General features: G+C 33.2%; 1 protein-coding gene across 1 annotated transcript in view; it reads right to left on the bottom strand.

The window, feature by feature from the left end:
• The window catches only part of LOC148282261 (uncharacterized), a 40,304-nt gene that overhangs the window by 22,096 nt on the left and 1,522 nt on the right, over window positions 1–16,686 (bottom strand). The window contains exon 2 of the mRNA XM_088225365.1: window positions 2,812–2,958. Coding sequence (XP_088081491.1) covers window positions 2,812–2,911 — 100 coding nt within the window. The 5' untranslated portion in view covers window positions 2,912–2,958. The remainder of the gene's footprint in view (window positions 1–2,811; window positions 2,959–16,686) is intronic.

Below are 16,686 nucleotides of genomic sequence, written 5' to 3'. Positions count from 1 at the left end.
TTTAAGAACACCCTGTATAAATCACTCCTTAGACGTAACTACAAAGACATGTCGTCACTTTTGCTGACAACTGTCATTCTAATCAAGCTATATTTAAAGGACTATGGGAATACCTTTGCTTTGTAATTTTCGAGTGTGCGTGTCTTTGAAAACCAATTAAAAAGCGGTTAGTCACCGTCAATTGTAATAACTAATTATATTGTAAAATTTCCCTAATTTGATAATTCCAACTTTAACCCTTAGACTGCTAAACAAGATAATAAATCGTTGTTGTTAATCCGGGCAATAAAAGTCTAACAGGGTTGTTGCTGACGTCATAATCCCCTGAATAATGAAACGAAATATTTTTCTTGGAATTCGTTATATGTTTTTAAAACGTAGTATGTTTGGAAAACAACGTATTCTTTACAATAAAAATTAATATAAACTATAGCATTCCGGATTAAATTCTTGAAAAACTGCTGAGCAGCTAAAAGGTTTTTTTTTTTTTTTAGAAAAAGAAATATTTGCGTTCTTATGATTTACCCAAATATTTAATTTTGAGGGCCATTTTCAACGAGTTGTAAATAACTCACTATTAGAAAATGGAATCAAGTTGGGGTAGAGTGGGATTCGAACCACGGACCTTTGGTCTATGAGTCCGAGACACTAGCCACGGGACCACAACCCCGTTAAATACTGAAATAAGTTAAGTTGTGATGCCGTGCTTCTTGCTAGCAGCAAAGAAGACCCGCAATTCTTGGTAACAAAAGTCTACGAGGTATGCAAGAAAAGCGATTTGCTTATGAATGTTGATAAATCAAAAGTGATGGTTTTTGCAAGGGATGAAAATATAATTAAATGTGAGATCAGTGTGAACGGAAATATTCTGAATCAGGGCCTCGATTATCATGGGAAGATAAAGACGTCATACCTTCACCTTGACGGTATAGTTGAAGATAAATTCCCTCTAGCGATTATAAAGATATACTACCGACCCCCCCACCTTTAAGTTTTAGGTAGGTACATCGATATGAATCAAGGGGAAGCGTACGCCACAATACACATATCTACGCTCTAAAATGACATAGCTTCAGTATGACGTCATAGTTGAAGATAAGCGGCTGTTGAAGATAAGATTGGCGGCCTCCGTGGTGTAGTGGTCAAGACGCTTGACTCACGCACGGAAGGTTCCGGGTTCGATTCCCGGTGAGAACACTAAAATTAAAATGTGATTTTTCTCAAGCCTGGGTGTTCTGTGATGTAATTCACCACTGTAATTGGGCTTCCTGGCCTGTTGTGGTGCAAAAATAAAAAAAATATATAAAAAATATAAAAATATAATATAAAAGTCTCCCGATCGACTACAAAGGTATGTTACCAATACCCCCACCATCAAGTTTTGATGTAAGTACATCATTTTATACCGACGAGTCTAAGTACCTCTCGATATGTTTATGTACGCATTAAAAGTGTCAAAAATTTTGTTCCACCCAGCAATTTTTCTTTTAATTATGATTTATTGAAAATTTTAATCGTTTTGAGGTTGACACTTTTTTTCTTAAAAGCCTATTAATAATATGAGAAAGAAATAAGTCAGTTTTGAAGTCGAATTAAATTCCGACATAACTGTCACTTTAATAAAACGAACCCCTAGATTCTAGTTCTACACAAATTTCATTGGCAGGAACAAATAAACATGAATCGTGACGTATTAGGGACGTGGCCAATGCAACGACCGTTTTTGCAGGAATGAAGAACTTCAGCCCTACGGGAAATTGGATACGAAAAATGTTCTCTTGCGCGGGGTAAAAATTAAAGCATTAAATTGTAAGGCAAAGATTCTCGAAAATGTACGGAAAAAATAATAAAAAATATTTTAATAAAAACGCACTACTTTGAATGACGTCACTTATTCATATTAATCAACCTATCTGAGAGCTAGGGAAGATTTCCGGTCTGCTTGTCGTTTCTGGACCAATGGGAAGAATTGAATGAGAATAAGCGGAAATAAACCTCTGACGTCACACGCGGAGTTATTTCCGAAATACAAAACTTCAAATAATCGTCGCGCTGATAATACCATATATAAAAAATTTTAAAAAAATGTTTTGGCTTAGTTTAATAGTCTATTGACAAATTAAAAAAAAAATAAAAACCACTGAACTTCCTTAATCAAAATTACAAATTTAAAAATATTTTTTATGCTACTAATAATTAGCTATTTTTTTTTTACTGGACGGTAAGAGCCGGTACTGGTAAAAGAAAAATATTAAATCTAACATTGGCCCTTCTAGATCCAAGCCACAGAGAAAAATAAATCAACTAAAAGAATTTGAGATGAATAAGTTACTCAGATACCAACATAATATTGAAATTCCTAAATTCCACACAAGCCATGGTCAAAATAGCTTTGTCTTCAAAGGTGTAAAAAATTATAAAAATCTTCCCAATGAACTAAAAACTATTAAAAATAATATATCAATAAATAAATTTAAATTAATCTAAAGAAAATTTTTGAACACATGTAAAAACAACATTAAAGTTTCATTTGTATGAATGTATTATTGTTTTATGTTTTTGCTTTATATATCCTATGTTTTTATTTTTCTTTCTCATGTACTCGTATTTAAAATTATATAAACTACTATAAATAAAAAACTAAAACAGTGTAAGTCACTCTCCAAGCACATGAGTTAGTCTCTTTTTCTGGAGAGTTACAGTGATAACATTTACTAGATGTGTTAAAGTAGATAGATATGTTTAGAATTTTACAAAAACATGTACTTTTTATAAAATTAAATAATATATATTTTTTTTTTTTAAACTTACCAGTGACAGAATAATCGTGATGGATGAAGATTGGCACCAACAAACAAAATAATATTTTGATTCTGAATTTGAATTTGAAATAATTTGCCATGTGTTCCATTCTTTCTTTGAATTTGAATTCCTCCGGTGTTAGATGTTGCTATGCTCCTGCAAAAAGAAAAACGTTTATTTAATACGCGCCTAAATACAAAACATGGCTTCAATGCAGCAGCTAGGCTTATTACGGGAGTAAAAATATATTCTCACATCTCACAACATCTTCGAGATTTGCACTGGTTAAAAAGCCCGGAGAGAATAAAATACCAGCTTTGCTGGACAGTAGTCAAATCCATTCATGAAATGGCTCCGAGATACCTATCGGTCCTCTGTATTATGGAAAATACGTGTCAAAGAACGGAGCAAAAACCGAGGAAATACGTGTCAAAGAACGGAGCAAGAACCGCTCAGATATAAAGTGCCGGAGCGGCGCTCCGGCACTTTATATCTGAGCGGAGCGGCGCTCCGACTCTGGCCAGAAACAAATATTACGTTTCAAAAAATATCTACTTGAGTCTCTTCAAACAATTCGAAATAACAACCGTATTTACTGGCAAAAGTCTACACATTTTTTTTTTTAAAGTAAAACACAACATGTGTCCCCCCCCTCCCCTCTCCCCTTCACTAGGGCCTAAAAAAGCAAAATTCTGAGTTTTGAGAATAGGTGTCTCGGAAGAATCTTGGGTGTGCGGTGGTTTGACTTTGTGAGGAATGAAGTTATAAGAGAACGGACGCAGCAAAGCACAGCTTTCATTAAGCGGAGGTGATATAATTGGCTTGGCTATGTGCTGCGGATGCCTCCTGAGAGTTTTAACCACGCTTGCCTACTTTACAAGGCATCGTATTCTCGACGTCCTGGACGTCCACTGCCGACTGTTCGTCGGCAGTTCGCGTCAGAACTACGGGACGCGAACCTGACTTGAGAGGATGCACAGGAGCTGACAGCCGACAGAGATGCTTGAAGGATCTTTGTGGACACAATACACTCCAACTAGGGAGCGGACGTGGAATAATTCAATTAAATTAATAAAGAAGAAAATAAAGTCTTGTAAAGTTTGAATTATTTTGCAACTGAATTATTTTGCACCAATACCCTCATTTGCGGCTTTTTTTCTAAAAAAAAACGCTTTTTAAAAAATACAAAAGATTAATTGTAAGTAAATCACGAACACGAAGTTTAATTACTAAAGTAATTAGAAAAGCATAATACAAACAATTTCAAATTATAACTCGGCTATATTTTGAGTTTGTCCAAATTTTTGTAGACAAGAACTGGATTCAACTCCCCGGGGAGCCGTTTATATTAACATATTACAACAGAGATGAAGAACATAAGATAGTATGCAGGTGAAATAATTCAATTAGATGAATCTCACTCGCATTAATAAAGGTTTCAGCTCTTTAACTTCACAAACATCAACAGATGAAAGAATTGAAGGAATATAGATGTTCAAATATAGGCAGAATGGTGAATGTTACACAGTGTGTAAAGTGGCCACTTAAACCAGCCATTGACAGGTCATAAGCCCTGTAGATGCCTAGACTTCTATATTACCTTCTCTTAAATGTTCTTCATCTCTGTTGTTATATGTTAATATAACTCAACTTATAGCGGGTACTGTTTATTTTTCATTGCCTCTTGACTGGGCAAATAAATAATAAAATTCTATGAAAAACATTATTTTATAAAACATAAATATCACTTTTTGATTTGTTTACATTATTGTATATTTTTTTTATTTAAATAATATAATTATAAATGTTTACAATTTTTTTTAAATTTCAATTGTTATATTTTTACTAAAACTAAAATCCCACCAAGCCACTTTCTGTAGCTTGTTGGTGGAGATTATATTTATACTAACTTATTCGACAATATTTTGAGTTTGTCCAAATTTTTGTAGACAAGGACTGGATTCAGGGACCCCAGGGAGTTGAATCCAGTCCTTGTAAATTTGGACAAACTCAAAATATTGTTGATAAATTACCTGGTCCATGAAGAAGTATAGAAATTGAAAAAATAACATTTTCAGACGTTGCCTAGTATGTAGGTGAAATAATTCAATTAGATGAATCTCACCCGCATAAATAAAGGTTTCAGCTTTTTAACTTCACAAACATCAACAGATGAAAGAATAGAAGGAATATAGGCAGAATGGTGAATGTTACACGGTGTGTAAAGTGGCCACTTAAACCAGCCATTGACAGTTCATAAGCCCTGTAGATGCCTAGACTTCTACATTACCTTCTCTTAAATGTTCTTCATCTCTGTTGTTATATGTTAATAACTTATTTAATATAGCCGGAAATATAAAATATAAATTCATTTTTAAAATACAAGAAAATGTATGAAAAATAAAAATATTTACACGTAAGCTACTATTCATATGATCGAGTTGCCACTCTCTTATTTTGCTCTTGTTACAATGTGAGTTAAATTTAAGTTCTTTCGACAATAAATTAAACATGCTAGGTACTAAATATTTACACCTAAGCTACTATTCATATATAAACTCTTGATCGAGTAGCCACTCTCTTATTTTGCTCTTGTTACAATGTTTGTTAAATTTAAGTTCTTTCGGCAATAATTTAAACATGCTAGGTACTAAATATTTACACCTAATCTACTATTCATATATAAACTCTTGATCGAGTAGCCACTCTCTTATTTTGCTCTTGTTACAATGTTAGTTAAATTTAAGTTCTTTCGGCAATAAATTAAACATGCTAGGTACTAAATATTTACACCTAAGCTACTATTCATATATAAACTCTTGATCGAGTAGCCACTCTCTTATTTTGCTTTTGTTACAATGTGAGTTAAATTTAAGTTCTTTCGGCAATAAATTAAAAATGCTAGGTACTAAGTATTTGAGAGTTCTATTTCCATACTTATTGCATACTTTTGGTACTACCAAACCATCATTATACGTGAAGCGTGTGTTATGGTTATGTTTGAGAGGAAACTTGAATGTATTACTATTAAATTGTTCCAAAATGATGCAAAGCCACAGTAATCCTCGAACCAGCAGGATTCCTTATTTATCCTTTTTTATTTATTTGAATAAACCAACAGCCATTATAACAAAAATATACAATATTTACAAATAACCTAAAATCATAGGCCAATTACAACCAAATAAGTAAAAATTTGTGTACTGTTTATGAAATTTGGTCAACAGGTCCATATTAATTTATGCTTTTTAAGATTATTTTAGTTTATATTGCTTATTATTTTATTTTTTATTAAGTAAATAAATATTTGCGTTCATATAATTTACGCAAATATTTAATTTTGAGGGCCATTTTCAACGAGTTGTAAATAACTCACTATTAGAAAATGGGCATCAAGTTGAGGTAGAGTGGGATTCGAACCACGGACCTTTCATCCGTGAGTCCGAGACACTAGCCACGGGACCATAACCCGGTTCATTAGATAATTACGTTTTTATTTTATTATTGTGTTTACTATGTTAAATAACTAATTTAAGGCATGTTTCACTTATTGTAAAATATTTCCCTCGGCACGGGACACCCCAGTGAGGGAACATTAGTCTGTATAAAAAAAGAATACAAACAATGTAAAAGTATAAATAAAAATATAGTCACATCGGGAAACAAAATACGTAATAAAAATATTCATATCAAGAAACACAATAGAGATAAGTTATTTAATAATACATGGTGTAGAAAAGTCAGCGCGTTTGCCTACCATGCAAGACGTCTCGGGTTCGATTCCCGATATGGTTGATATGAAATATTTATTTAATAGAGTGTTTTCACACTAGAATATTTCATAGTCCCTAGACTAGTACCTAAAGCCTGATCATCTTACCTTCATGTAACAAAAAAATGATCAAGATACGCTTCGACTGATGTACCAATTTAATACCCTGTGCACAATTGGGTGTGAAAGGGAATAATGATGAAATAAATAATTTAAATAACATTTGTGTTCTAATTTTAGCACTTTTTATAAAAAAAATATATCTATCTTACTCAAATAATATGTACTCAAAATTCGTGCTAAAATATTTTCGAGACTGTAACCCCTAAGTACTACTTTTCTATACTTTTAATATTTATTAAAGTTATGTTGTTTTACCTAATACAAAATTTAAAAAAAAATAGGTTTACGTGTTTTTATATTTTTTACTCATGGCGTTCTCGCAATTACATAATTTAAATAATACCAATTCATACATGACGCTTTTATGTGCAATAAATTACTACGATTAAACGTAGTTATGCAGAAAGCAGCCCACAATTTAGAAAAAATGTGATATTGTTTTTATGGGTGCAGTAAAGTCAATTCCATGTTCTGCTAAAAACAGCAGGAGCTCAATCACAAATAACTATCGACGTGCTAATAAGCGACGTGTTAACAATTTCTCACCATGGTTTTTTTTATCTTATTCGCGACCACAGTGGAACATCAGTGAGCACCTAATATTAAATGTCAAATTATTTACGTTTCGCGACGTATAATCCTGCTGCGCAATCACATATTTGAATTTCACCGGAGTAAATATGGAAAATATTCCAAAACTGCTATTTTTATTTATTTATTTATTATGGCCATGCCTTTGTGCGATTTTTGTTTACTATTTTTACTGTTAATATGTATTTCATTGCTATGTAACTATCCTTTATTTTTTTAATACTCTGTTTTACCTCTTATGTATTTTGTAAAAAAAAAAATTAAATCCGCCATTTCAAAATAGTTGGACTCTAAAAAAAAATACATTTAAGTTTGTAAGTGAAAATTCTTGATGGAAGTTCATTGTAATTTATTATATAAATAAAAGACGAGTGATACTTTAATCCACAAATTTGGAATATCCAGTGACCGGTTTCATCGCTTTCGCGACATCTTCGAAACTGGTATCTTTACTAAGGAATTCAATGTGTTTGTACAACACAGAGGTAAGGATAGATAATTCAAAGTTATATGAAAGAAAATAAAATGAAGTTATTTTTATCTTAAGGATCATTATCAATTTTTAATTGTTAACTAATGAGTTGATATAATGCTATTTTAATGAGTTTAAGTATTTTATTATATATTTAGTCCCATCCTTTGTGGGTGTAATTTTTGTAAATTATGATTTCTGAAAAACAAAGGGTAAAAAGTCATTAGTAAAAATATATTACAATGGGTAAAGTAATGGAGAATGCACGTGTGTTATCTGTTCATTAAGTTATTCTACGACGGGTTTATCTTTTAATCTATTAATTTCGAGAATTTCTAATTTGTCAAGTTTATGGCCTTTAGGTGCAATTTGAATTATTTTTGCATTATTTTTTAGTTCAAAGGAATGTTTATTTTCTATTAAATGATTGGTAAAATTTGAATTATCTTTATTATTAGACCATGATTGTATGTGCTCTTTTATGCGTGTTTTAAAGGCTCTACCAGTTTGGCCTACGTGGCGTGTATGTAGTAGAGCACATACATACAATCATCAACTCATTAGTTAACCCGAAAAAAAAATTGATAATGATCCTTAAGATAAAAATAACTTCATTTAATTTACTTTCATATAACTTTGAATTATCTATCCTTACCTCTGTGTTGTACAAACACATTGAACTCCTTAGTAAAGATACCAGTCTCGAAGATGTCGCAAAAGCGATGAAACCGGGCACTGGATATTCCAAATTTGTGGATTAAAGTATCACTCGTCTTTTATTTATATAATAAATTACAATGAACTTCTATCAAGAATTATCACTGACAAACTTGTAAGTGAAAATTCTTTTTTCTTGAAAAAAGCTTGTCCAAATGTTTGCAGACAAAAGACTAGATTTTACCCCCTAGGGTGTCATTAACATTTAAAAATTCCAACAGAGATGGAGAACACTTTAGAGAAGGGAATATGGAAGTCTAGGCATTTACAGAGATTATGACCTGTAGTTGGCTGGTTTAAGTGGCCACATTACAAACTGCGTAACATTCACAATTTTGCGTACATTTAATCATCCATATTTCTTCAATTCTTCCATTTCTTCTTGGTGAAATCCAATATTTTGGATACAAACATTTGGACAAACTCAAAATATTGAAGTTTAAAAATTGTTTTCAGGCCTAGCATGTGAAATAATTAAATGAAAATGGTGAATGTTACACAGTGCGTAAGGAAGCCACTTAAACCAGCTAAAGACAGGTCATAAGTTCGGTAAATGCCTAGATTTCCTCATTTCCTTCTCTAAAATGTCCTCCGTTCCTTTTGTAATTTGTTAATCTTATTACTGACTCCCTAAGTTGTGAAATACAGTATTTCGTCTACAAACATTTGGACAAACTCAAAATATTGTAATGAAACCAACTGGTCCAAGAAGTATAAAAATTTTCAAATCGTTTTTAGGCGTTGCCTAGTATGTGAAATAATTCGATCAAATTAATCTCTTCACAACAATAAAGGTTTCAGCTCTTTAACTTCATTTAAATCGACAGATGGAACAATTGAAGAAAGGCGGCCTCCGTGGTGTAGTGGTCAAGACGCTTGACTCACACACGGAATGTTCCAGGTTCGATTCCCGGTGAGAACACAAAAATGAAGTGTGATTTTTCTCAAGCCTGGGTGTTCTGTGATGTAATTTACCACTGTTATTGGGCCTCCTGGCCTGTTGTGGTGAAAAAAATAAATAGTCTGTTGCTGGAAAACAAACTATCAAATGCATAAAAACAGTCCAGTGGTATTAACGTACACTCCGGGAGATCTAAGGTTCGAACGCTCCTCTACCACAACTTGTTTCCCATTTTCACAAAAAAAGAAATATGGATGGTTAAATATAGGCGAAATGGTGAATGTTACACAGTGCGTAAAGTGGCCTCTTAATCCAGTCAACGACAGGTCATAAGCCCTGTAAATGCCTAGACTTCCATATTCCCTTCTCTAAAATGTTCTGCGTCTCTGTTGTAATTTGTAAATAAATAATGAAAATGTTTAAAAAGGCTATAAAAAAATGGATAGCGGAGCTAGGTAGAAGTAATTAACTGCTCCACTAGTGTATAGCTTATGTTATGTTTTCGTTCTTTCATTGTTCGTTTTGTAATATAAATAATATAGATGTACAAAAATTAATTGTAAACATAAATACGTAGTGTCAACTGTTTGAAATTCTGTTAATTATCTCTGTTTATTGAGTTAGTCTTCTGTGTTTATTCTCAAATGTAAAAATATTTTTAAAAAAGTATTTGTTAAGTGTCTTCGGCACGGGTAACCCCAGTGACGTCACATTATTTTTATTATTAATACAGTGGAAAAAAATATAAATAAATCAATTTTTATGCATATATGTATATAAATAAATTAAGCATTTCTGTTAAAAAAGATAACTTAAAAATTTTATTAAACTAAAATATAATTATTTTTCGAGCTGTATGTGCGTAACAACACCTCTTAAAATCGATACTAAACATAGGAACAGTACATCTAAATATTTAATATATTTTTCTTTTGTGCGTAAAAATAAGTTTTCATATTGAAAACTTTCGATACACTGTGCAATGTAGGTTTTACAGTATGGGTTTTTTCCAGTACCACGTCGTAGTAAATACTCGTACATTACAAATAAAAAAAATTGCTTATATTTCACAAAATTACTGGGCAAATTCAAAACACATTGTTCAAATAAAAGCTAATTGCTGTAATAATTATCCGCAGCTTATTTTGAAGTAGACTTGAATTATTACGGGAATGTTTTATCTGACTAAAGCTTTTTCTTAGAATTCGGTTAGCACCCGAGCCTGGTAATTATACATATTAAATAGGAATTACCGGGGTTAATTATTATGAGTGCAATATTCGAAGCGAATAAAAACTTCCAAGGTAAATTATTTCCATTAAATGTATTTCTATAAGCTTTCCGGGAAGCAGATATTTCGTATTGTAAATATTTAAACAATTAAAAAGTTCTGCCCTACGGGAATTGGATATATATTTTTTTCTTATGCGCGGTAAAATTTAGAGCAATAAATTGTATGGCAAAGTTTCTTCAAAAAAAATCATAAAATAATATTTTGACTAAAACCAAACATATTACAACAGAGATGAAGAACATTATAGAGATGGTAATATAGAAATCTAGGCATCTACAGGGCTTATGACCTGTCACTGGCGGGTTTAATTAGTCACTTTACACACTGTGTAACATCACAATTTTGCCCATATTTGAACATCTTTATTCCTTCAATTTTTAATCTGTTGATATACGCAAAGTTAAAGAGCTGAAACCTTTATTTATGCGAGATTCATATAATTGAATTATTTCACCTACATACTGGGCAACGAATGAAAATATTTTTTAATTTTTATACTTCGTCTTGGACCAGGTGGATTTATTAACAATTTTTTGAGTTTGTCCAAATTTTTGCAGACAAGGACTGGATTCAACTCTCGGGGGAGCTGTTAACATTAACATATTACAACAGAGATTAATGCAGTAGAGGAAAGTAAATGATAATATGAAGGTGAAATAATTCAATTACATGAATCTCATCCACATAAATAAAGGTTTCAGATATTTAACTTCGCGAACATAAACAGATGAAAGAATTGAAGGAATATAGATGTTCAAATATGGGCAGAATGGTGAATGTTACACAGTGTGTAACGTGGCCACTTAAACCAGCCAATGACAGATCATAAGCCTGGTAGATGCCTAGAATCCATATTACCTTCTCTAAAATGTTGTTCATCTCAGTTGTAATATTTTAATATTAACAGCTCCCCAGGGAGTTGAATCCAGTCCTTGTCTACAGAAATTTAGACAAACTTAAAATATTGTTGATAAATCCACCTGGTCCATGAAGAAGTATAGAAATTGAAAAAAAATAAAAAAATTCAGGCGTTGCCTAGTATGTAGGTGAAATAATTCAACTAGATGAATCTCACCCGCACAAATACAGGAATTAAAATTGAAGGAATAAAGATGCTCAAATATGGGCAGAATGGTGAATGTTACAGTGCGTAAAGTGGCCACTTAAACCAGCCAGTGAGAGGTCATAAGCCCTGACAAGACCGAGAAAGACACGGCATGACCAAATCCAAACAAATACTCGAGACGGAATAATCGGCGCGCGTGCATGATAGGTAGGTATGAATGTAAAGGAAGGGAGGTCTGTATGCAAAGACGGAGTGATATGGCGTTCTATCCTCTGCCTTCTTCTACGGAAAACGGCGTAATGGTTTGTTTGTTTGAAATAATCTTGGCATTAAAATAGTATTTTTTAATTAAAGCAATCAACAATGATCATAAACAATATTTTGAGTTAATCCAATTTTTTTAGACGAGGACTGAATTCAACTTCCTGGGAAGCTGTAAATATTAACATATTACAACAGAGATGAAGAACATTTTATAGAAGTTAATATTTTTTTTCAATTTCTCTTCTTCTTCATGGACCTAGTGGATTCATCAACAATATTTTGAGTTTGCTTCACAAACATCAACAGATGAAAGAATTTAAGGAATATAGATGTTCAAATGTGGGCAGAATGGTGAATATTACACAGTGTATAAGGTGGCCACTTAAACCAGCCAATGACAGGTCATAAGCCCTGTAGATGCCTAGACTTCTGTATTACCTTCTCTTAAATGTTCTTCACCTCTGTTGTAATATTTTAATATAAAAAGCTCCCCGGGGAGTTGAATCCAGTTCTTGTCTACAAAAATTTGGACAAACTCAAAATATTGTTGATAAATTACCTGGTCCATGAAGAAGTATAGAAATTGAAAAAATAATATTTTCAGGCGTTGCCTAGTATGTAGGTGAAATAATTCAATTGGATGAATCTCGTCCGCATAAATAAAGGTTTCAGCTCTTTAACTTCACAAACATCAACAGATGAAAAAATTGAAGGAATATAGATGTTCAAATATAGGCAGAATGGTGAATGTTACACAGTGTGTAAAGTGGCCACTTAAACCAGCCATTGACAGGTCATAATCCCTGTAGATGCCTAGACTTCTATATTACCTTCTCTAAAATGTTCTTCATCTCTGTTGTAATATGTTAATAATGATTATTTTTAACTAAGTGCTAGAGACATAAAAGTAAAACATTGAAAGCTAGATTTTTTAATTATTTACAAAATATGCACAAAACAATATTTTAGAGGTTTTTTTTGCAAATTATTTTTAGGTGCCTTTTAAAGAAATTTTGGTGTTTGTTTCGTATCCAGGCGGATGAAGAATACAGTTGTGTGTGGTTTGACATTAATAAAGGAGTCAAACGGGATGTGTGATGTCACCATGGCTGTTCAACGTGTATATCGATAACTGTATGGAAGAACTGAAAGGTTTAAGAATGGGAGCAAAAATGGGTGATTTAACTGTTAATTGTATGTCTTTCGTATGCTGATGATGCCGTGCTTCTTGCTAACAACAAAGAGGAACTGCAACTCTTGGTAACAAAAGCCTACGATGTATGCAAGGGAAGTGATTTTCTGATGAATGTCGATAAATCCAATGTGATGGTTTTTAAAATAAATGAAAGTATGACTAAATGTGAAATCACTGTGAATCAGGTTATACTAAAACAAGTAGAGGTATTTGTGTATCTGTAAAGTATGTTTAGTAGGGATAGAATGACTGAGAAAGATGTTGAAAGGAGGGTGAGTGCCGGGAACAGAGTGAACGGTGCACTTAAATCAACCTTGGCAAATAAATGTTTGTCGCGAGAGGCAAAATCAGCAGTTCACGATGGAGTCTCGGTCACGACCCTGATGTATGGGAGCGAAGTATGGACTTTGAAGAACAGGATAAAAGCAGGCTGAATGCTGTCGAAATGCGATCTCCCGGGCGAATGCGTGGTAAAACTACGCCCGATAAATACACGAATGTCGAGATCCGTACATTATGTAAGGCTGAGATAAGCATTATTGACAAAATCAAGAAAGGAGCTCTGCGCTGGTTTGGACACGTAGAGTTAATGGACGGCGAAAGAACGGCTGAGAATATTTACAATGCGAATGTTGATGGATGCAGAAATAGAGGAAGACAGAGAAAGACATGGCATTACTAAATCCAACAAATACTTGAAGATAAACATGTCAAAAGTAGGAATAATCGGCGCGCGTGCATTAGATGTATAAATGTAGAGGATGCGAGATCTGTATGCAAAGATAGACTGATGTGGCGTTCTATCCTCTTTGCCTACCCTTACGTGGAAACGGCGTGATGTTTGGAAATGGACCCAGAATCCTAGACGTGTTTCCGACTCGATAACTGCTCTCAGGTAAAAATCCCGAACAAGAAAATAGAGTGGAGATAATTCCATCTCGTTGTGCAGTAGTCGACGCGTTCGTCTACCATTATTTAGGTCCTGGGTTCGCTTCCTGGCAGGGTCAACGTGAAATTTGAGTTTGAAACGTGGTTTAACACTGCAGTATCTCACTGCCCGCGGACTGGTGGTACCTGAAGCGTAAGACAGATCGCCTTGCCTTCACGTAACAGATGATCAAGATACTAATTAATCCGTTTACTGAATTATATATTGTACCATATAAATGTATTACTATTATTATTTTAAACAAATTACAAATGGAATGGAGAACATTTTAGAGAAGGAATGTGGAAGGCTAGGCATTTACGGATCTATTGGATGGAAGAATTGAAGAAATATGGATGTTCAAACATTAGCAAAACGGTAAATGTTGCACAGTGTGTAAAGACGCCACTCAGAGCAGCCAACGAAAGGTCATAGTCCTGTAAATGCCTAGACTTCCATATTACCTTCTCTAAAATGTTTTCCACCCCTGTTGTAATTCGTTCATCTTAAAGACTCCCTAGGGGGTGAAATCCAGTATTTTGTATACAAACCTTTGGACAAACTCAAAATATTGTATTATTTTATTTTCAAAAAATCTTATTTAATTTTTTGAACATAATACATTGGCGGGCGTCTTGCCAAATGGCAATTTCTTCCAACCAACCAATAAAATAAACGTTTTATTTTTATAATTTACAGGGCTTATAACCTGTCGTTGACTGTTTTAACCAATTTACACACTGTGTAACCTTCACCATTTTGCCTATGATTGAACATCCACATTTCTTCAATTCTTCCATCTGTTGATTTTAGTGAAGTTAAAAATTTGAAACGTTTATTGTTGTGAAGAGATTCATCTGATCGAATTGTTTCACATGCTAGGCAACGCCTGAAAACAATTTTCCCATTTTTAAACTTCTTCTTGGACCAGTTGGTTTTATTACAATATTTTGAGTTTGTCCAAACGTCTGTAGACAAAAGACTGGACTTCACCGGCTAGGGGGTCAGTAAGATTAACAAATTACAACAGGAACGGAGGACATTTTAGAGAAGGAAATATGGAAATCTAGGCATTTACCGAACTTATGACCTGTCTTTAGCTGGTTTAAGTGGCTTCCTTACACACTGTGTAACATTCACCATTTTCATGGAATTATTTCACATACTAGGCCAGAAAACAATTTTTAAACTTCAATATTTTGAGTTTGTCCAAATTACTAAATTACTATTTATATCTATATATCTATAATTACTAAATTGAACTATAAATTTTATTTAAAAAAAAAAAAAACAATTTTTAAACATAATTAATAATACATTGGCGGACTTCTTGCCAAATGGAAATTTCTTCCAACCAACCAATAAAATAAACGTTTTATTTTTATAATTTACAGGGCTTATGACCTGTCGTTGGCTGGTTTCAGTGGCCACTTTACGCACTGTGTAACATTCACCATCCTGCCTATGTTTGAACATCCACATTTCCTCAACTCCACCGTCTGTTGACTTTTGTGAAGGAAAAGAGCTGAAACCTCCATCACGTGGGTGAGATTCTCTTTTCTTTTCTCTCCGACAGCAGTACAGATATGAAAACATGATCAAAGATTTAAATTTATTTCAACAGAGAGGGAAAACATTTTTGAGAAGGGAATATGGAAGTCTAGGCATTTACAGAGCTTATGACCTGTCGTTGACCGGTTTAATTGGCCACCTTGCACTCTGTGTAACATTCGCCATTTTGTCTATGTATGAACATACACATTTCTTCAATTCTTTCATATGTTGGTTTTAGTGAAGTTAAAGAGCAGAAACCTTTATTTATTTATTTATTTATTTCGACGGCTTACGCCTTTGACAAAGTATAAAATAATATTGAAAAACAATTATAATGAAACAAAATACCTGTACACAAGTATAGAAAATATAGATTCATGAAATAAAATCGGTAGGAAATATGTGTAAACATTATTTTTGTGAAGAGTCCTGTAAAATCCTAGACATCCATAAAACGGTTTGTATCTCTGTAGTTCTTTGTTAATCTTAATGACTCCCTAAGGGGTAAACTCCAGTATTTTGTCTACAAACATTTGGACAAACTCAAAATATTGTATGGTTTCGGTCGATCACTACTAAAAAATATATATATATACGCTTACGGAGGGCATAATGGAAACTTATCAACAAAACATAAATATTAATAAATATTTTATTATTTTTTTGTATCAAAACAAACAAACAAACCATCACGCCGTTTCTCCGTAAGGGTAGGCAGAGAGGATAGAACGCCACAACACTCTATCTTTGCATACAGATCTCGCTTCCTCTACATCCATACATCTTCTCATGCACGCGCGCCGATTATTCCGACTTTTGACATGTCCATCTTTAAGTATTTGTTGGATTTGGTCATGCCATGTCTTTCTCGGTCTTCCTCTATTTCTGCATCCATCAACATTCGCATTGTAAATATTCTTAGCCGTTCTCTCGCTGTCCATTCGTTCTACATGTCCAAACCAGCGCAGAGCTCCTTTCTTGATTTTGTCGATAATGCTTGTCTTAGC

Source organism: Micrasema longulum, unplaced genomic scaffold (assembly GCF_059751315.1).
Source record: "Micrasema longulum isolate JH-2025_06_02 unplaced genomic scaffold, ASM5975131v1 h1tg000348l, whole genome shotgun sequence".
Taxonomy (NCBI): domain Eukaryota; kingdom Metazoa; phylum Arthropoda; class Insecta; order Trichoptera; family Brachycentridae; genus Micrasema; species Micrasema longulum.
This window is presented reverse-complemented; position numbering and strand designations above follow the sequence as displayed.